The following is a 27115-nucleotide window of genomic DNA, read 5'->3' on the forward strand; positions in this document are numbered from 1 at the left end:
GATACTAGAGCCCCATTGTTGCTAAAATTTTGACAGCTTGGCATGTTATAGTATTGCTATATTGTCAGTAATTTAAAGTAAGTATAACAATGTAGGATTGTTATTCCTATAGATGCTTGAATCATTTTAGTATAAAGTACTATTATGAGAACATCAGTTTTTCTAAAATATCAACAGCATAATGTGACTTTTTTAATAAGAGTTTAACTGGCATTCTCCACATGACCAAAAAGATGTCTGTCCTATAAAGCAAATTCTCGATTCCACCTAGGCATGGATATTATTCCACTTTATTTGGTATCCATGACCCAGTGGAATCTGTTTTCTTTGGTTCAGGATCTGGTGTTTTCGGAACGCTTACATGTCTGGGTAGTTTCACATCTTGTAATATTTGAGATCTAATTTCATCTCCTGTGTACGGTGAAAGCCAGAAGCCAAAAGCCCAGGCAATAAGCTTGAGAGTCATTTACAGTCATTGTTCTTTTCCTCCTTCAATTCTTCTCACAATAAATTCCTAGGATTTATGCCTTCTCTATTTCTAGTCCTAAATAGTTCAACACTTGATTATTATGGGAGCTTGTGTTCTCCTCCAAATTATGATTTCTATTGAAGTTTAGTTCAGCAAAATTCAGGGTTCTATGTAATAAACTCTTCCATGGAGATGATGTTTTGATTCACTTTTGTAAATATTTTTATAACTGAGAGTGGAGCATCTAAACAATTGTTAAATATTTGTCCAGAATCTGCTTTAGAGCAAAGCCTCTGCCAACAACCATCCTTTCCAAGCGTCTGGAATGGGTGACTTTTTCATGCACTTTTCAGTCTGTATTCTCAGCAATAAAGTGATAATAAAACCCAAACAAGGAGATTATGATTTTAATATACTTTATTTAAAAAGTACACAGTTTTAAATTGTTTTCAATGGGTTTCAAGCAGAAGGGACACTGCCCACTTGCAGTCCCGATTCTGATGAACGGTGATTACCATGGAGCAAACTCACATTTGCATGACTGGCAAAGTAAAAAGATAACTTTTTTGTCAACATATCTTTAAGAGTTTATATTACGCACAGTTTAAAATCATGAGACGCTGATGGTTGGACTATATTTCATGACTTCTATGTCGCACCATATTTTGGTTCACAGTTTATCCATAATTTAGCATGCCAAGAGAACATCTCAGTCAGTGTCACCTTGAGAAGAGCATCAAAAGCAGAGGGAACAGGATAAGGACCATCTTGGCTTGGATGCCCGGTGCACCTCCACACTCTCTTGCGTTTTCCTGTGGGAAAAGGCAGGGTTGGTTAGAGCAGAGATAGACTCCAAGATGCACTAAACTTTCCAAGTGATGTTGAGTCCCCAGACCTCTTGGCCCTCTCCAATGTATGAACAAAATCTTTTGGGTGCTAGATAACACAGTGAAATACACTTGTCTAAAGTTTCATGAAAGCTAGTGATGAGAATCTCTGATTTCAGTTGTCATTGCATAAGATATTCAAAATTATTCTTTGCATACTATTATGTAGAACATTTAAGAGGTAAAGGGCTGTTGGTGGAGATGTCTGTTTGATCATGTTATAAAAGCAAAATATTGGCCTTCTAATTTTTTCCTGTCAAAATGTAAGTAAAAGATCACATCTAAGGGGCCTGATCATTTCAGAGACTGGGCTAGGGAGGGTTTATGTGTATGCCTTCTTTCTTTTTACTTGGGGAAAAGGGGCTCAGTTTTGCAGAAATGAAATCGTATTATTTATTCCTTTCTGCAACATTCTCTTTTGTCCATTGACTGATGTAAATTTCTCCAACTCCATTATTCTAGCTCTATTTTATTCAGCCATTTTCTTATTGATGGGCATTTATTTTCTCATCTGTTCTTTACTGCTACAAAGAGTGCTGAATGTAGGTCCTACTAGCCAATGGTATTTGCCCCACCCCTGCCCATGATAAAGATGCCCAGGTGTGAGAGTGCAGAGCTAATGCGTATGTTTGCTTTTGATGGCTATGGCCAGATATTTCATCACTTCCTGTATATTCTGATAACCTAGTGACTTGTATCTTTCACATTCTTGGTTTATTTTTATATGTAGTTGTTTGATTTATCAATTTAAAAGAGCTCTTTATGATTTGATATATAAATATTTTTTCAAGTTCTATAAATTGACTACTGACTTTACATTCTTTTTCCATAGAAAAGTTATAATTTTTATATAGTTAAATAAACCTGTTTTTCTTCCATAGCTTTCTGGTCTTAGATAGGAAGTTCTCTCCAATCCCTGAGATTTGTTGCGAGACTATTATTTTACCATTTAAGTCTAATGTATATTCTCCTCTTTGAATTGAATCTTTGTCATATGTAAGAATTTCTATTCTGCTCCACTGACTTCATCTTAATAGGGGTAAAAACTCAAAGAAAAAAATACAGATTTAAAAACAAAGTTTTTTATATATCAAATTATCTCATTAACTCCCGAAGATTTTTACTCTAGTGACTTTAGCTGTCTAAGTATGTAGCTCTGATTTTAATTGAAGTGATTTTAGTATTTTTTTGACTATTACTTGTATTTGCATTCTACATAGATCTTTTTTAAGGGTGACACTGAACTTTATCAAAGATCTTTCCAGCCTATGTTTGTATAATATGTTGTTATTGAACTCTCCTTTGGATAGAGAAGCAAACATTCTCACTAAGTTCCAAGTTCTTATTGGTACTATACTAACTTTAACATATTTTCCAACACTTGGATAGTTTAAATAACATTAAAATTATTTGTTGTTTAAAGGTGAGATTAACAGTCAGCTGGCTCTGACGCCATTTTTAAAAATAGATATCGTCCCAGTCTCCCTATAATAATGGGTCTAGGCAAGTTTTTCATTTTTCAGGGGCGGGGGGGAGAGGAGTTAATTTTTAAATTTGTATTATTTTTGCTTGATTAAATTTTTTTTTGTCTAGAGCCTTGCAGGGGTATTCTCTTATAATTCACCTACATCTATGGGAAGTTTACCTTTCTCAGCACTAAGCTTCATTTTTCTCTGCTCACCACTTTTGGTGTAAATGGAGTGCCTGACGGTTGTGACTTCATGTGGTTAAGGGGTTTAGGGGCTTATTATTCTGCCTTCATAAACTGTGACTCGATTTGATATTAATATTGACACTTGTGATTTACATGAATTTCTTACAAATAAAAGGCTATCTAAAAGTAAGCGGGGGAACATAATTTTAACTACAACTTGAAATAAGTAAACCAAGATGGTCAGAACCACTTCATGTGCAATAGTCGAAAGTGATAAAATTACAGCCCATCCATAAAGAGAAGATAGTAAAGAGGCTTTTAAAATCGATACACAGATATAATAAGAAGACTATTAAGCACAGACTAAATAAGAAGACCTTGAGGGGCTGCGAATACCATCAGCCTTCCTGTATGTTCTTCTTTGATTTGCCTGCAGGGGATTCCTTTCTCATGAGAAAACTTGTTAGCTACAGTTCTTTGACCATGGTGAGATTCTTGTGGCAAATCCGATGGGAAAAGAGACAGGAAGCGTTCTTGGACTTACCTCAGGATGGAAGCCATGACAAGACTCCGGACGCCTTCTGATCTTCTGGGCCTTTAAGCGTTCACACTTAAGGGATTCGTTATGTTGACTGTAGTTAAGGCATATTTCCAAGATATTACTTTCCCTTACTCTGCATTTCAGAGGTCAAAACTGGGCTCTAAGTTCCCTTAATAACCTCTCTCTCTCCAACAGTAGAAAGGACGTTATTTTCCCCTCTCTAATATTTCTCCCCCACGTTTCCTTACTGTTGATTCCCCTCACCAGCTTCAGCAGCAGTCACTGGACCTATGCACAAAAGGATATACCTGATTTCAATGGGCGCCATGGTGATGGGGGCTATGGACTCACAGAGGCAGCTGCTGTCCACCACCACCATGAACAGATTGCTGCTTGGGATTTGCTGGATGACAAAGGACCTGTTGGAAAAAGAGGCACAGAGACAGTGAGTGGTCATTTACCATTCTTCAAGTAAAAAGCCATGGAGAAAACTTTTCCTGGGGGGTAACTACTATAATACTTTAGAAAACAAGTTTCAGAGACTGCTTTACTACTAAAGTCACCTCCTTCCCTGAGGCTCTTCACTTTCAAATACCAAGCTTCACTAAGAAGACAATAGCTTATAAGCTATAGTTATAGCCATACACAGCCTATAAAACACACCTCGGGAAGACTGGGATCTTATATGTGCAAAACAGGAGAGTCAGAGTTGGCTAAATCACCTCAATTTCCAAGGTCTAAGAGGTGAGGCCTTTCCAAGCCTCATTTCCCTCTCCCTGGGCTTAAACATTATCAAAACTTGCATGACATTCTTCTAGATGGATTTTTCTCTCCTCCTTCCCTCAAAGATAGACTGAAGTGATATCATATTGATGATAAAAGATGAAGTAAACTTCCTGAACCCTTCCCTGTACCACTTTGTACAATATCTGCCCATAATAGAGGTACAGTCTTTGGATGAAATTCGTTTAAGAAGTCCCACCCTTCTCAGAGTCTAAGTTGTGCTGGTACTAAGGCTGTATAGCAGCTCTGACATGCGGGGTCCATCAGTCCAGCTGAAGTAAGCTTAATGACACCTGCTTCTTAGTGAAATGACAAAGCAACACCACCATAAATATACTCTTTAACAAGAGATACTCTGACTCTTTGGAGGCACAAATTACAGACCAAAATCCCATACTCTTCCAGAGCCAACAGGTTAGCCAAATATTTAGTCACAGGCCTAGAACCCTTGTCAATAACTTTTCATGATATTTCATTAAATTCAGTTTAGTCAGAAGAAGTAGACTATAACCCAACAGAATGTTCAATTTCTCCATAAATTTTATGTTCATTCATCTGTCTCTCAACAAATTTGTTCTATTCTCTAGAGCATATCACCATGGTTTACTAAAACCATGGGATGAAGAGGAATCCTCCTGCTTTGTTGGAAGTTATAAAGAAGGGAAAGGGCTCCCTTTTTATTTTTACCTATTCTCACCTCATCTGTTGAATTATCCAAGAATGCTCTGATATCACAACACAACTGGCTTCCTTTGTATACATGCTCAATGCCTATTCATCTAATATCCTACAGTTATGCTCACTTCTTTCAACCATAGCAGGGAACAGGGCATGCCACTGCTCAAAGATGTTCCTCAATGCCTAAACCACTATCCACACTCTGGGACGCTTACTCTCTGCCCTTCCCACCCTTCTCCACAACAACACCTGGCTTGAGAAAAAACTCAGTTTTGCTATCTCACTAAAACTTTAAAAACCTTTGCTTTAGCTCCCCCTTTTAGCACTAGGTGCCTTCTCACCTATGCAAGGCCAATGCTTTAGCAGTGGCCTCGGCAACAGATTATGCCTATCAGAATAAAACCAATCTACCTGATACGGTTCTCATCAGAAAACCAATGGATTTCATGTTGGAGGCAGGTTAACAGAGTCTCAAAGAAAAATGAAAACCAATACCACATAACATTTTAAAGAACAAATGGTTGACTAGAAGATTAAGCCAAATGAATCTATCAGGCAAACAATAAAGGAGAAAGAAATTAGAATATGAAATAGAAGCTCCAAAGGGAGAGAATATTTTCCAATTGAGGAGAATTCTATTTTTTTCATTCAAAGGGTCCATTCAAGCCTGAATAAAACTTCAGATCATCAAAGATATAGACCAATCCTAAAATCTTCTCTAGAAACAAATTACTCAAAGAGGAATGAGAATGACACCAACTTCTCATTGGGAGTACTTAAGATGAAGGAAACAGAGCAACATATTCAAAGTTTTGAAGGAATGGAGAAAAGGAAGTAAAAAAATATGTCAGTGTCCAGAGGAAAATATACAAGTAACTGTAGATATCGATAGAAAATTATGTTTTAAAATTTAAGAATAATTACTCAAAAAATCTCTGCAAAATGAAAACCTGATCAATCCAAGATAGCATGGTAAATAAAACACACACACACACACACACACACACAAGACTGCCAGTATACGCCTACAATTATTACAAATCACAATAAATATGAGGTGATCAGATTCAATATTAAAAGGCAGAGACTCTTAAATCAGGTTTACAAAAATCCCGGCATTATGCTGTTTGCAACAGACACTCCCAAAACAGAATGATATGGAAGGAGGAAAAGATGCACCAGAAAAATGCTAACAACAAAAGGGAGGAATAGGTTTAGTAATATTATTATACAAATATTCAAAGTGAAAATTCATTAAAATGTAGTAGAGAAAATAGTTCACACTGAAAAATAGTATAATGGTATAACAAGATACGATATGAACTTTTATGATCATAGTGTACAAACTGATAGAAATACCAGAAGAGATTGATGAAAGCATGCTCTATTAAAATATGGAGCGAAAATTCTTCAATCTAAACAATATATACATTACTTTCAAACACAGGGAACTGCAATGCATTCCAAAGGGCTGAAAGCATCAATTGCATGTTCTTTTTCTTATGGTAGGGTACAACTAGAAATTAAAACCGAAACCTATAAACAGTGGAAATTAAAGGTTAAAAAATACATTCAATTAATCCTTGAGAATTTAAGAACAGCCCAGACTCAAATATGTGTAGCATGACCTCAAATACTTTTATTGGAAAAAAAACCCAAAAAACAAAAAAAACACTTGCAAATAAATGAACTAAGTTTTAGAATCAAGAAGCTGGAAAAATAAGAACATAAACCTGCACCTGTGCCCCTAGACTTGGTCTTTCCTCTGGCACACTGGGCTCAGTATTGACGCCCCTCCCCAATGCTCAGCTCTCAGGCTTCTGCAGGGAAGTGACTGATGGAAGAGAAGAGGGTGATCATTGCACAAATAGTTTGCCTCATCTACTCACCATTCCCTTCAGTTTACAAACATGCTGTCACATCTCCCATCTCAGGAAAAACAAAACTCTCCCTTGAGCTTACCTCCAGTTACTGCCCTATTTCTCTGTCCAATTTTCTAATACAACTCTTAAAAAGAATTATCTATAACCTCTCTCTCACTCTCTACTTCCTCACATTTGCCCTTCTTTCACAAATCTACTCCAATAAGCCTGCAGTCCTTACCATGCCACTGTATCGGTTCTTGTCAAGGACACCAATGACCTCATCACCTTTCTTCTCAATCTCCTCAGCCTCTGCTTTCTCCTTACTTGTTCACTGTTTGCTCCTCACAACAGACTGGTTTCTATGGGAGCAAGGCTGCATCTGTGTGCCCATGGTTATCTGTTGTCCCCAGCACCTACAGTTGTGCTTGTGACTGAGCAGATTCTCAGTAAATATTTGTCAAATCAAGGATAGAAGGAATTTACAAATATAAAAGCAAAAGAATAAACACAAATAAAAATATGAAGAAAATTGAAAGGACCAAACTCTGGTTTAGAAGGACATTGACATAAATCAATGTTTGGCACTCCTGATCAAGAAAGAAGTCATAAAATCACATTAAAACCCAAAAAAGACAGAGGCATTTCAAACATTTTAAGTGACTATTATGTATATTGTTGTAAACAATTTGAAAACAGAGCAAACATACCTTTGGGGTGAAAGTATAAATTATTAACATTTGGCCACGCCATAAAAAAACACAAGCAGACCAACTGCCATTAAAAAAACTGAAACGTTCATTGAAAATCTACCCCCAAGTAAATACCACCAAAACTCACGTGAACCCACTGACCAGTTATTAGAACTACTAAAAGAACTCAGCCAGCTGACCAGTTACATAATCAACATACAAAACCACAGCATTTCCCTGACAATAACCAATGAAAAATATTTATGAAATAAAGAACCACTAACAGTGTCAATAATCACTCTGAAATGCCCAAGAATAAATCTGGTAAAAAGCATTTCTTTTTGAAGAAAATGACCAAACTTTACTGAACATAAAAAGACAAACTAAAAATTGGAGGAAAGTACAAGGGGTGTGGAAAAAAACACATATATTGAAGATGTCACTTCTCCCTTAATTAACCTTTTAATTCAAAGCAATCTCAATCACAATCCCAACAGGATTTTTGATGGAATTTGAGGTGATGATCCTAAGATTCATTCAGAAGAGTAAATATGAAGAATAGAGTGAACAATTGTAAAAACTTGGGTTTTATAAAAAGGGAAAGGTAGGGAAGGCGCTTGCCCTAATCAGTATCAAAACTCAGGAGATGATTTATAGAAGAAGAAACACAGATGGACAACTGATCTATAAAAAAGGGTTCAGACTCATTAAAATTAGAAAAATATTTGGTGCAGCCACTATGGAAAACAGTATGAAGCTTCCACAAAAAATTAAAAATAGAACTACTGCATGATCCAGCAATTCCACTTCTGGGTATACGACCTAAGAAAATGAAATCACTATCTCAAAGAGATCTCTGCACCCCATGTCCACTGAAGCATTATTTACAGCAGTGGGAGAGAGAGCAAGGGAGGAGGAGACCGGAGAAGACTGACCGGGAATAATCGTCAAGGGAGACTCGAACTTAATCTGTAACGCTGAAGTTCTTTTTAAGGAGAATGTGTTTGTGTACTCTTAAAACATTTATGAAATGGAATGTTATGCTAGGGCCAAAGAGTACTGATTTTCTCATTTTACAAAAGAGAAAACTGGGACTCAGAGAGAAGAAGTAAACTCTTACAGAAGCTTTATGAGTAAGACATAATCGTGCCCATTGTAGAGATGGGGAAACAAGAGGCTAAGTAACTTCCTACAATCACGGGGGCAGAGCTGAGGTTCAAACCCAAAGCTGCAGGCCTCCAGAGCGCAGGCCCATTGTGGGTCTGCCCCCATGGGCAGCAGACTTTCTGTCTTGTTCTGGAATTATTAGTGCTCAAGCTCCTTGAGGGCAGAGCCAGAGTGATTACTCCATGCAGATGCTTAATGACAACAAGTGCAAGATATGATTCTCTTTAACGCATTTACCTTCAGCTGAAGGCCCCCCAAGTGTTCTCAATGAAGCCCCACAGCAACCTTCCCCTTTTCTTCCCCCAAACCTAGGAGATGAAAAGCCCTGCATGCAGCTACACTGTCGCGGAGGAAAACAACCCCCTACAAAGGATTTGCCAGCGGAAAGATTAACTGCTTTTCCATATTTTAAAGACTTACTGTCTGCTTATTAACATGGTGCTTCGGAGGGGTCTGGGCAATGTTAGCTGTACATTTATGTGCACAACGTGTATTTATGGCCCAGGGTGCAGGGTTGAACTTCATAAAACACACCTCCATCCAGCTGGGCCCAGCAGCCAGACTGACATCACCGTGCAGAGGAACTGTGGCCTGGTGGGTTGGTTGGGGGGAGAGGGTGGGCGGCAGCGGAGGGGAGGCAGGAGGGAAATGCCTCAACAGAGAATCACAGCGGTCGTTTCTAAGCAGGGATAGGTCAAAATGCGTGAAGTAAATTAGTCCCTCCAGGGAAAGAGCGAAGCAATTTTGATGTGTCCATTGCCGGAACTGAAACAAGCCAGTCCTCCCTTCTTCATTCACTGCAGACTGAGAAAGAACTAGAGGAAAAAAAGATGATGTGATTTCAAGACAGGCTCGCCTGACAGGAGAGACTATGGCCGCACACTATCCACTGAGAGGGGCTTTGCTGACCGGATGATGGATGACGAAAGCGGCCACGCCGCTTCCCTAGCGCTCGCCCTGAACGAACAGGCATCATGGGAGGGATCCATGGATACGATTCCCAGAGGACCCCAGGATGCACATTTGGAGAACTTGGTTGGCTTGCTTTTCATTAATTGGGTACACAACTGTGGCTTGAAAAATAATCGAGTGGGATAGGATCTTAAAACATTTTGAAATCTTTCACCCCCTTATAGATTTTCAACATTTCATAAATTTTCCAGATTTTATCCAAAGATAAAATAAGAGACATTTGAGTGAGTCACAGGGAACTTGTTTGAATTTGGCACTGATCCTGTTCTATGTTGTACTATCCTCCGGCTGGGTTGGGGACGTCACTGCAGATCTCCAACAGGATCCCATTCTCTTTGGAGGTGGGGAGATGCCTTGTCCTCCCTCAACGTGCCCCAGAATGCCCCACACTGACCCAGGCCCCGAGTTGTGGAGAGCAAACACTTGGTGACTGTTTAAATTCAAACTAGAAATTAAATATTGAGGCTGTGTTCCAGTCTATAGCCATGCTTTCGAATGGCACCGGGGAGAAGAAAGGGGAGCACCAGCACCTACTCGTGCTCAGTGCAAATAAGGTAAAAGAATGAACAGCAGGGCCTCACCGGCCCACCTCCACAAGCGTCAGGCCCGCCCGGGAAATCTCACAGGTGAATCATGTTAGCATGTCAAGGCACATGGAGTTCTAAAATATTTAAACTGTTTCAGAGCACTGGGGAAGAAGGAAATATTTCAAATTCCTTTTATGAAGAACCCTGATATGAAACCTGGCCAAGATTATACCAAAAAAAAAAAAAAAAAGCTACGGAATAATCTCTCTTTATGAATATTGATGCAAAGACCTCAGATGAAATGCAGTAAATAGACTTGAGGAGGACATTGAAATAGTAACAGAGCATGCCCCGTGAGGATTAACCTAGGAATGCAAACGAACAAGCCTACTGAGTTGTCTCGGCTTAACAGAAATAGAAATATCAAACAATTCTTTTGATTTTTAAGTCTCTGTTTTCAGCCCTACTATGTTGAGTTCCTGCTTTCTCATCTCTAAATGGTATCTTGTATAGGCTCTATAACTTTCTGACTACTCTAGGTTAAAAAACTTAGTCCAGTCTAGTTTAGTACTCTGATTTCATACTAGTTCAAATCTCTGCACTGTCCTTCCTTCAAGCTTCTAGGTTCTAGCTTCTTTAGCGGTTTGGGGTGGGGAAAATGGAGCAGCCGAGAGGCAAGCATTTTCTACTTACCAGGCCATGGTGCAAGTCTCTCACCACAGCTTGTTTCCTCACAACACAGACTGGCCTTTCGGGTGGCCCAGCATCTAAATGCTGGCTCTCTTGTGAGGTTATCATGGATTCCTCAGAGACCTACAGCCCCCCAGCATGGCCCCAACTTGACCACTCATGCAGGTCCTATCTTCAGCAGTTACTTCACACCTCTTGACGTTGGTGTGGTCCTCACCTGGAGCGCAGTCATCTTGTTGGGTTTAAGCAAGATGACAGTTATCTTCTATACTGTCCACCTGACCACTGGGACATGTGCATCTTTGCTGGCCGAGACATAGGCCACTTCAGTGCTGCCCCTTCTCCAAGCCTCGCCTTCTCCCTCCAGGTCTTCCCCTGCTCAGACGAGCTCAAAAACATATCAGTACACCTGCTGCCTCGTGGACATTTGACCAATGCTGGACTTCCCTTCTTTTTGGCACCCCCAAAATGTAGAAAAGAGTCTTTTGGAGCATTCCTCCATTGTCCATCTGGCTCCCAGCACAAAAAAGCGCCCCCTGGAGGGAAACCCCTCTTCCCGTGAACGGTGATCTCTTTCTTGTTAAGCTCCTCACCAGTGTCCACATGGTAGACTAAAGGTGGGCCAGTCGTCACCCTCAAATAAGCTTAGGAGTGGGGGTTGATGGGAGGGTTTCCAACTCTAAATTAATGCCAGCTGAAAGGCTGTTCTCTTTAGAACCAGCAGTGCTTAGTGTCACTTTGTTCTCTCCTCAACCTGGGACTACAAGGAAACCCCCACTTGACATCCTGTTCGCCTCTTCCCAGTAAGTCTATTCATGTAGGACACCCTATACAGAGTTGGAAAAGAGCCAGGGCAGTGGGACCTGTTAAATAGGTGCCTAAAAGACATTTGACAAAAATCCCATCCCTGAAAACAATCTTTAAGAAAACAGAAATAGGTGCTTAATTGTGAACCAAATTTAGCATCATACTTCAGGATAGAACACTCAGAGCTGTCTAATTAGAGTCGGAAGAAGGCACGAAAGCTCCCTCTCCCCTCTTTTATTCCTCATTGTTCTCAAAGTGTCAGCCTATGCAATTAAGCCAGAGAAAAGAGGGATGATTAAATGTTGGGACAAAGAAAGTATTCACAGGTACCTAAAACTTGCCCCTGCCCCCACTTCCAATCATTATTTCTCCTGTCTCCCTGTATCTCTTAATGGCACCACCATCTACAGTCACACAAACCAGAGATCGTGGAGTATTTCTCAGCACATGCCTCTTTGAACATTGCCTGCCCTGATTTGACCATCTCCTTAATATCTCTCCAGTCCATCGTTCCATCTTCCATTCCTCAGGGCCAGCTTTATGGGCAAGTGACTGGCGCAGTCACACAGGGACCTACACTCAGACGGGCTTGTCACTTGGGGTTTACTGCTCTGCAGGCAGGGCCATCTTGAAATTTAAATTTTATCTTTGAACTTATGTTTTATAACTCAAGTCCAAGGGACAATGGAGCACGCAAAGAGAGCAGGGGGAGGTGGGAGGTTCTCAGCTGCCTGGCTTCCACCCTGGCCCAGCAAACTCATCATCCTCCAGCCCTGGCAGAGCCCTGGGTGCAGGCATGGGGAAAGTCAAGGCAAGGCAGAGGCTGGCAGCACCACAGCATGTTCAGCTGGTGACTGAGCAGGGGTGAACCTCTCACCCACCCTCGATCCAGGCACCAAGTATGTCCTGGAGCTATGATGGAAAGCCCTTGGGGGCTGGCCATCTACCATGAGTTGGGGTGGTGGGCCTGTGGGAAGGGGGGATTGAGTCTCCTTCTCTAAGCAGGACATGGCACCTCAGTCCAGTGGCTAGTGGAAAGGAGAAGCCAACAGCCAGTGGGCAGCACAGCCCCCGAATAATGGGAACAGGCCCTGGGGGTGCCTGTGAGGTCTGCACTTATCCAATGAGTGTCCCTGTGTCTGAGGGAGGACAATATTAAATAGCAAATAAAAACTATCATGACAATCAAGAGAGACCACAGAAAGAAGGAAAATGTTTTACCTTTTAATACTTACAGTGACACTTTTCTCCTGCTTTTCGAACAAGCAGCCCCCATTTTCATTTTGCACTGGGCCTGCAAATTACGTAGCTGATCCTGCCAACCTGCATCATTTTTGGCATACCTTCCCACCGGTTTTCCTGCCATCGTCCCTTCTCTATTCGTGAGGTGATGAGCCCTTCCTAAGTACAAGGCTGATCACTCCATCCTCCTCTTTACACTTACCTATGGCCCCCTGGAATCCACCCAGTGGTTTGCACCTGAGTGAAGCAAACAGGGCCCTATACAATCCAGCTGGCTGTGTCTCCAGCCTGATGCATTCAACTGCCCCAACCCCTACGCCACTTTCCTTCCCAACCACCAGGCATGCTGACCACCCTGAGTCCTTGAGTGTACCATGCTTCTCCCTCAGAGCTGAGACCCAGATGGATCTCTGCTTTGCAGCCTGGGCTGCTCATTGACATGACCTGGGGAGCTTTCGTTTTTTCAACCACTGCCTGGGCCACACCTAAAACAAATTATATTAGAATCCCTGGGTTTAGGACCAAGGCTTCCATATTCTTTTAAGCTACTTGAGTGATTCCAGTGCGCTGCCAAGGCTGAGACCTCCTGGGGTAGAGGAGCGCTCCTCAAACTTAACATGCTACAAATGAGCTCAGGACCCTGTCAAAATGCAGATTCTGTCCAGTGGTCTAAGGTGAGGCTTGTGATTCTGCCTTTCTCACCTGTTGCCAGGTAATGCTGATGCTGCTGGTTCAGGGACCAGCAGGGCTCTGAGCGTTGTAGTCACCTCTTCCCAAACCCTTGGAGAATGCCAATTCAGTTCTAAATACTTATTGATTGTTACTTTCTCCATGAAGCACTCCCTCTCATAGGGAAGCCTGTCCTCCTCACTCTCCCATGACATGCTGTAGGTACCCATATCATCCAGATAAAATACATACACTTCCATATGCATGTGGAATGACCTGCTCATCACTGTTTTACCACCCTTGTAATACCACACCAGAAAAGGATGGAAGGGTAGACACCAACACTCTAGGCTACATTTGGAATGGTCTGAAGACTGTGAGCTACAGGACATGTAGAACATCCTCTTTCGGTAATCCAAGGGAGCACACGGAAGAGTCATCCTCCAGAGCAGCGAAAAATGGGGTTCAACAAGAGGTCCCTCTAGGTGTCAGGAGGCACAGGTGATACACAATAAGAAGCCATGAACAAAACAAAGAAGAAGAAAAAAACAATGGTTTTCCAATATGAGCTCAAGTCAAAAGTAATGAAGGCAGATGCTTCAAATGTCAACAGCTGATTGGCCACCAAGCTGCTGCTCCCCAGTGGGCCCCTTGATACAGCTCATTCTAAGGCTGGTGGTTGTAGAGACAGTTTACCCAACAATACAATACAGTGAGTAAGCCAACCAGTGTCTTCTCCCCTCCCTCCCTTTCTCCCTTCTTTCCTTCATCTCTCTAGATAACCAGATGGAGAGCTATTTTGTTTTCTAATTCAGGTAATTTTTTCTCCTACTAGACTTCTGAAACCAAGATAGAGACCCTTATTTTTGCTTTCTGTGTATCAGCTCAGTACTGAAACTTATTGAATAAGGACAGAAAAAGAGTGAAAGATAATTCAAAGTAGCACAAGCCCCTGGCAAATGAGTTGTACAGGATATAGGACAAGGTCTAAGCAGCCCAGAAATGTTCTTTATTTTAACAGCTCTTCAAGATCCAAACCTCTTTCGCTGATTTCAGAAAAAAGAGAGCCCAGCCCTCAATGGTAGTTTTCTTTGATATCCAATCTCCCTTCTTTTGGTACCAATATCCTACTCTTTGTTCAGGAATCCGCCCTTCCTCCAGGCTGCCCAGGTGCTTCTGAAGAGCTAGCCCTGCCCAGGCATGTTGCCTGGGCCTAAGATGAGTGGTACAATTCCTTTCCCTGAAGAAAGCAACTGGTTCAGAGATAGGCATTGGACCTAAATTATTCCAATCAGATTGAAACCCAGAACTCTTATCTCTTCTCCCAACACATGAGAACAAAGAAGCTTTCAGCCTTAGGAGCCAATGGCAGGCTTCCTGTGCTCATGAATGGAAATGCCTGCTGGAAAATGCAAAGAGAAAACTTAGGTCTTGGTCCTTACCTTTGGGAAACTAGAGTAAGCCTTACCTGAAGCCTGTATCTCAACTTTTCACTTTATTGTTCAGGCTTGCTTGAGTTGAGCCTTCTGTTCTTTGTAATAAAAGGATACTAGGTGATGTGCTCCTAAATTCCTTATGATGGACATCATGTTGCCTGATCTAATTACAGCTGGCAAACTTAGGCTTTAGGGAGCTGAGCCCTGGAAGCCATCAGCAGGGCCCCCACCAGGTGCACCTCGGATTGCCTGCCAGGAACCAGACTAGTGCAGGCATCTTCTGCTCCATTTCATGAGCATGGGAAATGTGTCATGTTTTCACAGTTATAAGAGCTAAGATTAAATAGGATGAGCATATTGTCTTTGTTATAATTATTTATTAAAAAATGCATACAATGGACACATTATGGCATTCTGTTTGTGACTTGCTGAGGGGAGAGCACACAAAAAGCCTAAAGGATGCTTTGTCTGCAGGGCACAGTGTCCCATGGTGGTATTCATTATACTGCAGACAGAATGAGCCAAAAAGAGCCATAATAATGACTTTCACTCATCCTCAGCCCCACCAAAGCTTTGTTGAGGTTTATGGTGCCGACCCAGAGTTTGAAAACAACATGGGCAGGAAGTGCTTTGGCATTATCAGCCCAAGGCAGGTGGCAAGGAACAGTATTTTGTGTTTGAAATATGGGAGAGAGAGAGCCCCACAGAATGAAAAGCAAGAGGGACCTGGTTTGCTTTTCTCATTTCAGAAGAAGAGAATCTCAAAAGAGCTGACAACAAAAGATATTTTCAAAACTTGGCTATTATTTTAGCTTTTCAAAGTTCAGTGCTTTTTTAATTTTTTTGTACTGGAGTCTTCAGTAAATCCTCTTAATTATGACATGAACAATTTTCTTCTAATCTCTTAAGAAGAGTAAGGAATTTGTTAAATATTTTCACTGGAACTATTAGTGTTTTTTCTTATAAATGATGAAAATAAGAGCTGACTTTTATGGAGGGTTTACCTAGTGCCAAGCACCTTTCTAAGCAATTCCCCTTTAATCATCACACCAACTCAAATTATCATCATCTTCATTTTACAGGTGAAAATATTCAAGCTTTGAGAAGTTACACAAATTTTCCAAATCCTAAAACCCATCAAGTATCAAAGTACAAAAACTCTATAAAAACAGGCCTATTTGTTTTAATCACTACACTGTAACTAATCACCATCATCATCACCAACACCATCATTATCCTTACCATCACAATCATCACCACCTACCACTTACTGAGCACTTACCATATGCAGTCATTGTGTGAAGGTGTGTTCTCTAAAACCCATTCATTTCACAATACCTCCAGGAAGCAGGTAATATTATTCCCAAATTATAGAAGAGGCACCTGAGGTTTAGAGAAGTGTCCATTGGTGGATAAATGGATAAAGGATATGTGGTATATGTATACACAATGGAATATTATGCGGCTATAAAAAAGAAGGAAATCTTGTCACTTGTGACAACATGGATGGACCTTGAGAGCATTATGCTAAGTGAAATAAGCCAGACTGAGAAAGACAAATACTGTATCATCTCACTTATATATGGAATCTAAAAAAATAAAAATAAAAAATCCCGACTCATAGATACAGAGGACAGCTTGGTGGTTGTCAGAGGCAGAGTTGGGGGTGGTAAAATAGGTGACGGTGGTCCAAAGTTAACAAACTTCCAGCTATAAAATAAAAAAGCCATGGGATCTAATATACAGCATGATGATTATAGTTAATAACATTCTATTGCATATTTGAAAGTTGACAGCAGCTAAGAGAGTAGATCTTAAAAGTTCTCACCACAGGAAAGAAAATTTGTAACTATGTGTAGTGATGGATGTTAGCTAGACTTATTGTGGTGATCACTTCACAATATACACAAATACTGAATCATTATGTTGTACACCTGAAACTCATACAATATTATAATCAATTATATCTCAATTTTTAAAAATAGGCAAAACATTTGAACAGATATTTCATTGAATAAAATACGTGGATGGAAAATAAGCACATGAAAAGAAGCCTAAAATCATTATTCATTAGAGAAATACTAAACCACAGTGAGAAGCCAGTATGCTACTCTTAGAATGGCTAACATAAAGATAAATAAATATAAATTACAGTATCAAGAGCTGGCAAAGCTGAGGGGCAACTGGAACTCTCACACACTGCTGGCAGGAAGGCAAAATGGTTCATCCACTTTGTAATGCAGTTTGGCAATTTCTTATAATACAATTGAAACAGGAATAAAACATATTAAGAAATTTAGAAACTCTCCAAATATTCAGAAAATTAAGCCGCATACTTCTAAATAACACATAAGTCAAAAAGGAAATCACAAAGTAGATTAGAAAATATTTTTAACTAGAAGACAATAAAAAGGCTACACATCAAAATCTATGGAATATACTCTTATCATTCTTAGAGGGAAATTTATAGATTTAAATCTTTATATTAGAGAGGAAAAGTGATCTAAAAATAATGATCTAGGCTTTTACCTTAAGAAATTATAAAAAATGAGCAAATAAAACCCAAAGAAAATAGAAGAAAGAAAATATAAAAACAATAATCAGTGAAATAGAAAATGAACAATAAAGAAAATTTCTAAAAAATCAATAGTTCCTTGAAAAAGGCAAAAGACAAACTTTGGAAAATTATTTACAACATGTTTTACTAAAAAGATTCAATATTTCTAATACATGTAAAAAATCTACAATCTCGCTTCTAGTAAGAGAATTTAAAACTACAATAAAAGCATTCTTCAATTGGGAAAAAAACCACCTGAGAATTGGACAATGCTCTTATTGATGAGGATAAAGAGTAACAGGTACTCTCATACATTGCTGGAAGAAATGCAAAACGGTACAACCTCCATGAAGGAGAATTTGGCAATATCTAGGAAAATGATATATGTGTTTACTCTTTCACCTAGCAATCCCACTTCTATGAATCTATCCCCAAGTATTCTGCCAAAAACGTTAAATTATGTATATGTTAAGCTATTCATTGCAAGATCATGAATAATAAGAAAAGAGTGGAAACAACCCAAAAGTCTATTTGAATGAACTCTTATATATCCACACAATGGATCACTATGTAGCTGTGAAAAAGAATGAGGAAGATCCGATTCCCCAAACTAAGAAAAAAAGATCTGCAGTGTATATACAATTTTTGAGGTCAAACAGCATGCATGGTATGCTTCCTTTTATGAAAGAAAGGGAAAAACATTAATACATTTTTTTTCTTATATTGAAAAAACAAAATGTCCCATGGAAATGAAACCAAGAACTAATCAAAATGATTACCAATCAGGAGAGGGAGGGAACAGGGTGGAAAATTTGGGTATGGAAGTGATACTCCTCTGAGTAACATCATTTCATGGTTGTGACCTTGATACCGTGAGCACATTTTACATAACTAAAAAAGGCAATCCTCCTCAAATTAAAAACAAACAAAATCCCTTATTGTACATCAAATTGTTGGCATAACCACATAAAGAAAAGAAGCATTTCAATTGACTTTAAAACACAGTATTTTCACACTAATTCCATCTTGGGATGGAGCCCAAAAACAAAAAAAGACCACAAAGAATTCTTCAACAATACTCTGCCATGCTATTGTGAGCAATAATACTGGTATTGCTGTTTTAAAATTATCTTATGTATATTGTGGTTTAAGTAAATGATTAATATGTTAATGTGGCTAGGAACTGAGGTTTTCAGTGTAAGAGAAAGAGATACCATGTATATCAAAGAAGCTAATTAAAAATTAGACAATTTGGAATTGGAATTGCAACTGTTAGTATAAATCCTGGATTTATTTTCTCTTTCTAAACTAATACATATTTCCTAGCTTTTACTCCTGAAAAGACTTAGAAAATTTTGGCAAAGCCATCGAAGTGAATATTTGGGCCCAGATCGTGGTCTCTAAATAACATCACCCAATAAACAAAACTAAGGCTCCCTGGGAAATGGCTGATTCCAGATCTGAGACAGAAAACATACCAAATAAGCCTGGAATATCTTGTTTTGCAGAATCCAACAAAACTATCAAAGACTAATGAGGCCTTGTCAAAAGGACACACAGATCAAGTTGAAGGAGCTCCCATGGGCCAAACATGAGAAAGTTGCATATCAAATGCTTCAAACAAACCAAAAATAAGAAGACACTGAAATGATTTGGGGAATTTTGAATACAGTCAGGGTATAAAATAATATTTTGGAATTACTGTTAATTTTATAGGGTGAGATAATTGCATTGTGATTTAAAATTTTTTTAAAGTCCTTTTCTAAAAGAGACGAACTCGTATTTACAAATGAAAAAATATGTCAGGGATTTGCTTTAAAATACTCTAACAAAATAACAGTAGCAGTACTTAAGATTTAATAATCACAAGCAGAATGTGGATGGGCTTAAATGAGACAAGGTTGGTAAAATGTTGGTAATTGTTAAAGCTGTGCCATAGGTACATGGGGCTCATCATACTATTTTTCCTAATTTTGTATGTTTATGGCAATATCATAGAAAAAAGCTTAAAAGTTAATGTTTTCCAATGAGCATTAAAAGGTGAAAAGAGATTTATGCATCGTTTTTTCTGAACTCTGACCCTTTTACACCTTTTCCCCTCAGTCAATTTCCAAACTAACTTGTGAAGATAAAAGAATGCCACAGTCCCACAGGCTGGGGCATTTTCTGACAATGAACGTTATTGAGAAGGTCCTCACCATGGGACTCACTGTTCGTTGGATTCTGAGGGTGGAGAAATGAGTGCTTGTGGCTTTTTTAGGTTTCCCTATGGTCCTACTTTCAAGAAATGTATTTTGGGAAGGGGCTGGAAGAATCCTTCATTGTAGGCCACGTGTCCTTCCTTTCTGCTTTTTTAACTGAACAGGCGAGGGGAGCACTTTACTTCACACACGCAGGCTGGTGACTCCCTTCTCAGCACACAGCTCTCGTCCAGTCCATCCCACCAAACCTCCTAGCGTAACAAATGCACCTGTAGGTTAATATTTACATGTTTAGTATGCATATCCAGTATTCAGGCCACTTCATTTATTTTAGCATTATATCCAAGACATTTAAGACTTTATAAATATCTCAAGAGCCATAACTGACTTCTGTCTCATCCAATCTATAACGGAAATAACTAGCTTAATAGAGTGGTTCTCAAGATGGGTTTTATGGAACTATTCTGCCAAAATATTGATGAATGTTTGGTGAAGTTCTAGTTAAAAAGAGTTCAACAGGTTTGTTCACTGTCAGACATCTCAGGGCCTTTAACAGGCTAACATGAATTCTGACATTCCAGGAGGAATAAAGAATAACAGCGTTTCCTACCTGTGAATGCATGTGGATATGTACATATACCACATTTCGTATCTCTGAATATTCTTATATGCATATACAGCACTTAATTTCATGCCTATAGATGCATATTCATATATCCACATGCAACATTTCATTGAATGCTTCTAGATGAATATTCACATGTGTGTACATGGCATTTCACGTCATTCTTGTGAATACACGTTCCATATATAGGGATATACAGCACTTCTCCACCCAATGGATAAACCTGGCCTCAAGAAACCCAAGCTATGTCTCCAGTATGAAAATTATAGGATGAAAAATGGTAACTGGTATGTTCACCTTAATAATTTAAGGGGGGGGCGTGGAATAAGAGGTTTAAAAGAAAATGGACGCACTTAGGGGTCCTTCTATGGACTTGGGTTCTTCCAGGTACCACGACAAAATTTTCCAACCTTAACAGAATTCGATTGCTTGATGTTTTCATGTCTTTTTGGACAAAATACTCCAACTTTAGAAGGACCTACTTAATCACAGATGTTAGTGAAAGGGACGGAGAGTCCCAGATTTTAGGTAAAATAAGTTGTTAGGGGGATGACCCTCTAGGGAAGTTCACACAACTGGATTACAAACTCAAGGACGAGAACCCAATTTATCTGATTTTTAATCCCTGGTCTGTGGCCACATACGGCCACAGGGAACAAATAAATTCATCACTGAATGCATTTAATAAAATATACTTACTTTCATCTAAAAACAGAAGAGTTGTACCTTGCAGTTTTTGCTTTAAAAAAATATGTTTAATGCTAGGGAAAAAAAGACTCTCAGAGGGAAAAAGTGACATCACAGAAGACAATTGTGAAAAAGAAATAAAACATACATTGAAATGAGCGGGAAAACGTAAGCCATGATAACCTAAATAGTTAATCTGTCTCATCCTTTAAAAATCACTGTGGTGGTAATCTGGAGAAATCCATTCCTGTTTACTTTCTTCCCTTTCTAAATTGATGGTGATGACTGACTTCCTGCATCTTGGCTTCAGTTTATAGTGGGCACACCCTCCTGAGGGGCGGTCTTACCTGCTTTCTCCAAGAGCCTAGGACACAAGCTCTGAAATTCCTCATCCCAGAAGTGCCAATGAGGTCTGGGTGGATTGTGTTCAGCTTTTCCCGAAGCCCTGATTCACAGCTCATTTATGATAACTCGCCCCTTTTTAACTGTCACTCGTTTTCCACAAACTCAACTTTAAACACTAGGTAGCCATTGTCCCCTTAACCCGGTTGTGTTATAACAACACCCCTGGGTTGTGGCCCTGAACACACAATGACGACACATCACTACAAACAACTTCTGAATCTTTGTGGAGGGTGAGGTGCAAATGAAACTTTTGGCATTACTTTACCCTTGGTTTCTATTTTTTTTTTCTTAGTTATTTCTGTTCCTTCTTAGTTATGCCAATAAGAAAAAAAGAGAGAGAGTCAAGTTTCTGGCAATGCAGTCCAGGAAAGTACTGTCATGTCCTATTGTATTATATCCTAGAAGATCCTCCAGAAGTTTCCCAGCCTGGCTGTACATCAAAATCATCTGGAGAACCTGGCAAAAATACAGATTCCCAGACCCACTTCCTGGAGACTGGGAATCAGCAGGCTCAGGGTGAGGCCCAGGAACACACATCTCTGCAAGCTCTCTCCCCCAAGATGATTCGGGCGAGCCTCGTCCTTGTGTTTGAGAACAACTGCTAAATATTCTGACAGAGAAAAAAATGGCATCATGAAAAACGTGAAAAATAAAATTCCTCTGCTCATGGTGACTATCTTAAAAATATATCACAAGGGATGTTCTAATAATATAAGACGGGAGATAATCACTATATGGTTAGCAGGCTTAGTATACAGTTAACAGTTTAAGCCAAATGGTTTAATGAAACTGCCCACAGGTACAGGTACTTCCAGAAGAACAGCCATCACCTTGACCCTGTCCAATTCTACTTTTGGAAACAAATTCACACCACTGTTCAGGAAACACCTGATGGGACTGAAGTTGTACCTACACGGGAAAGTTAAGTGAAGAATTCAAGCATATGCACATTCAAGACCTTTCTCTTGAGTCAGCTCCATCGCCTCTACCCAAGCCTGCGAATTGCTAGCCGGTTATCTGAATTCACCGCTTCACATAACATGTAGAGACTTCACTTGAAAGCATTTTTAGACTTATTCTAAATGCCCTGAGCATTCAACTCTTCTTTTTCTAGTCTGCATGGTTTCCAAACATAGAAAACAAGGTTGTATATTATTTGTTTTGCCTCTTTTCTTAAAAACCAATTCAATTTTCAGAGCTGGATAGGCATGCATTTGAAGCCTGAGTCCTTTCTAATGGAAAAATGACAGAAGAATAGATGAATAGGCCAGTCAGGAAATGGTTGGAATCAATAGCATTAGTGTGATTCATTTGAGAGATTTACTAGAGACTGAAATAAGCATTCTGGAACACACAGGCCTGCTCAGAGAACTGTATGACTTTAGACACCCTGAGCACTTTATCCTGTTTTAATCAGGGTTCATTAAACTCAACAATTTTTCATGTTGCTTTAATTTTCCTGATTAGTTATACTTACAGCCATGCTCACACATTCAAAAAGTGTTTCTAAAGCTCATTTTTCTGTGACCCCTCAACAAGCCTGTGTAATGTCATTTCAATGTTGCTTATTACTAAGTTGAAATAATTAACTTTTACTTGGCTCCCTGCTATAAGTCAATACCTTTTGTTAAAACTGGACTTTTAAAAATAATGTAAGGAGGTTTATAAATAATTACTAACAAAAGCATTAAATATATGGACCTGTCTATCACTACTGTAGTTTCTGTTTTTCTTATGTCTTAGGCTAAATTATAAACAGGCTTCTCCTACCACCTTAATATGAGAAATAAAAGCTTATCCCTCTTAAGTTTCCACTCTCAGTTGGCACCATCTCTTCCTGGAGAAGGAAAGTTATTTTTGGAAAATAACTTTTACCTATTATCTATTCTTTTCTTTCTTTCTTTTTTTTTTTTTTGCTGAGGAAAATTCACCCTGAGCTAACATCTGCTGCCAATCTTCCTCTTTTTTGTATGTGAGTCAGCACAACAGCATGGCCACTGACAGACGAGTGGTATAGGTCCACACCCAGGAACTGAACTTGGGCTGCTGAAGAAAACTCCATCAAACATAACCACTAGACCACTGGGGCTGGCCCCTATTATCTATTCTTCATAAAAGTTATATCACCAAACATAAGCAAGAGAAAAAAAAATCAAAAGAAAAATAAACATTTATATCTATACTATGTAACTAAACTCTTCAAGATTTATCTTAACAAAGAATAGTTCCCAACTATTTTACTTCTAGGAATGGATATTAGAAGAAATTATTACGTAGATTCACAGAGTTTTAGGAGTAAAGACATTTATGTATGATGGCGTCACTTATGTACAGTAAATATTACAGACAGCCTAAATGGGGTTGGTTAAAGAAAATAGTAAATCTACATTCTGTGTGGTTATTTTTAAAAATTATGTTGCAGAAACATTTAACGACAAGGAAATATGCTTATGACATTTCAAGTAAAAAAGAGACATGTTATTAAACAGTATTTATAGTATCATTTCATTTTTTGAAAAAAAATCTATAGAAAACATAAATGGAAGCAAATATACCAAAATTTTATCAGTAGTTTTATTTCTGGATGATAAAACTATAGATAATTCTCTACCATTTCCACAACAGCCACATATTACTTTGGTATTGAGAAAATAATTATGACGAGCTGCTTTTAATGCAATACATAGGACAAATGGTTAATTTTCTTACTACATAAGTTCAATATAAAAGTCTAATATCCTAAAAGAAGAGACTAACAATATAAGAGAAAAATTAGAGTGTACACAGCAAGGGAAATATAAATGGCTTTGAGACATATGAAATATATTCAACCTTGGTCATTAAAAGAAAAGGTAAGACAACAATGATATTCCATTTCATGTATCAGATTGGCAAAGGGAAAAATGTTTTGATAATATGCTGTGTTGTTAAGAGTATAACTAACATATATTCTCAGAAATTGATAGAAGTGCAAATTGGTTTAACCTCTCCACACTGCATTTTTGCAGTACGTGTCAAAATTACAAGTACAAATACCCTTGACCCATCAAGTCTTCTAGCAGTTTATCAGAGATAAATAAGTTACATATTACACAGGGATATTCCTTTCTACTTTGTTTCAAGTAGCCAACATTTTGGAATAACCCAAAAGTCCAGTTTGGGTTAAATGAAAACATCCCCCCAATTGGAATTTCAGGGAACCATTAAAAAAAAAAAGATGAACCTATATAAGGATGTGAAGATAATTTCAGATATGCTAAGTGAAAAAAAAAAAAAGGTGAAGTACAGTATGTATAGTATGCTATCACTCCTATAAAAAAAGGAGTGGTGAAACATTGAATAAACCTGTGTGCTTGTGTTTGCATAAGACACACTAGGACCTGGGAACAATGGCTGTCCCTCTAGAGAGGCTGCAGCGGGTCACAGGTAGGGGAAGACATAATTCTCATTGCATATCCTTATGTACTATTTGAATTATTTACCATGTTCATGTATTATACTTTGCATAATTATTTATTTATGTATTTGGTTAGTTAGTTAATAGTTATTTTAAAATTATCAGCTATGGAAGAAGCAATGATGCTGAGAAAGATTCTTAAACGGTGAGCTGTTGACTGGGCTTTGAGTCTGGCATCAGCTGCTCCTTCCCTGTGGGACCTCAGGCAAGTCCTCTCTCTTCTCTGGACCACCTTCTCTTTTCCTAAGGAAAACACAATGCCCTCTCTTTGCTCTTGGGAATCTGAGCTTCTTGTTGTTTTCAAAACACATACTTGTTTTCAAATATCACACAAAATAACAGGTGTCTCAGTTACTAGAATTACATACCCGACCTCCCCTGTTGCTCACACTTTACAAAGTTATTCTCTTGGGAAACTGTGTCTCAATCAACAATTTTCTGAACACTATTGTATTCACAAGGCCCTATGTTAAGTGCCAGGAATATAGCAGTGAACACGACATGTCCCCATCTACAATGAAATCAATATAAGACCTCCCAGCCACTGAGTGCCAACTAAATGCCAGGCACTGTATGAAGCCTTTTTTATAATTGTACCTTATAATGTTCACATCAACCCAACACCCTGTAGGCACTATCAGCATCTTCATTTTACACATGAGCAGGTGGAAACTAAAAGGGGTAAGTTACTTGCTGGCAAAGCTCGCACAATTAGGAAGTGACGGCACTGAGAGCTCAAACCCAGGTTTGCGTGACACCAACGGCTGAACTACTTTTTACCACAGTTCCAGCCTATTTCACCTGATTTGGTGGGGTAGGAAGACAAATAACAGATGCCTAAATAGTAATGTGGTATAAGTTCTGTGAGAGAACCTCCAAGTAGGTCTGATGGTGATTTGCATGAAACTGGCATTCAGGAGGTGTATGGCTCTTGTCAAATTGGATGTTTGTAGATTTCTTCCGATTGGTCAAGTAAATGGTGGAATTGTCAGTTTCCAAAGTAAACCCTGATGGTGAGATGAACTCAGTCTGACATGTGGCTACATAGGTGACCTGGTACCATGACAGGGAGGCATTCAACTGGATGACATAGGAACTCTCTGTCAGCCTTCAGAATCAGGCAGACCTTGACCTAATTCAGACTTAGCACTTACTAGCTCTGTAACACTGGTTAGGAGACTTAACTCCTCTGAGCCTCAGCTTCCTACATGGTGAAATGCAGATGAAATGGAAAAATGGAAAGAAAAAATAAATTGGAAGTGGACGTGAAGCTCATGGCAAAAAGCAGGCATTCAATAAACAGTAATCATATATGAATTCTCCTATAGGCTTGGATCTACCAAAATAATCCAAGATTGCAGGGGCAATGTACTTCAATAGAAGTGGAATCATTCGTGAAATATATAATTTGTTTTCTAAAGTCAGCATAGCAGTGTTTTGTTCGAGAAGCATCTGATATAATGATTCTAGCCTGAGAATTTCTCCCACATCCTTCTGACTTTGATCATCCACACCTCTAATTATTGCAGATCCTGGGTGATTCTGATCCTCATCTTCTACCTTCTCCAACCATTTTTCTTCCAAATGCACAAAAATTTTGGTCATTAGCCAGGGGCTGATGTATTTGTTAAGGTTCCTGGGCTCCATCTTTCTAGGCATGAAAACCGTATTGAGATTAATGCCTGCCTCCACCCTAGGTTGCCAAGGGGTCTGCTTGTCAAAACCACGAGCCATCCTAAAAAGGTAGGAGTGGAGGTCACCTGAAGAAAAAGTGCAAATCCAAATCCCAGAGCAAAGCCGATCATTAAAAAATGAATTTCCGTCTTGAGTATACAAAATGTCCCTGGAAAAAGTGGTCTGTGTCTAGAAATTTCATGTCTATATTCAATATGTTGCATTTCAAGCAGCATTTCTACTTTGATCCTTTGAGCTCCTTTAATACATCAGATGGGTTTTTAATACCCATAGGAATATATAAGCCCTTTCCAAGCTAAACAAATGGAGGGCAAGCTGGAGAGTTAATAAACACACATCTATAGGGTTTTGGCAACTTGCTAAGCCACTTCAGGTGCAGCACTGGGCAGCCCAAGGGAGGAACAGACAGCTC

The 27115-nt window shown here is 39.1% G+C and overlaps 1 protein-coding gene across 4 annotated transcripts in view; it reads right to left on the reverse strand.

Moving 5' to 3' along the window:
* Positions 1-868: 868 nt before the first annotated feature.
* The window catches only part of CACNA2D3 (calcium voltage-gated channel auxiliary subunit alpha2delta 3), an 832052-nt gene continuing 805805 nt past the window's right edge, over positions 869-27115 (reverse strand). For 3 of the 4 annotated variants that reach the window (XM_070574989.1, XM_070574988.1, XM_070574990.1), the window contains 3 exons: positions 3853-3970; positions 3555-3632; positions 869-1281 (listed from right to left, as the gene is read on the reverse strand). In XM_070574989.1, coding sequence (XP_070431090.1) covers positions 1189-1281; positions 3555-3632; positions 3853-3970 — 289 coding nt within the window. In that variant the 3' untranslated portion in view covers positions 869-1188. The remainder of the gene's footprint in view (positions 1282-3554; positions 3633-3852; positions 3971-27115) is intronic. The other variant, XR_011526928.1, reaches the window with a different exon arrangement.

Source organism: Equus przewalskii, chromosome 15 (assembly GCF_037783145.1).
Source record: "Equus przewalskii isolate Varuska chromosome 15, EquPr2, whole genome shotgun sequence".
NCBI lineage: Eukaryota > Metazoa > Chordata > Mammalia > Perissodactyla > Equidae > Equus > Equus przewalskii.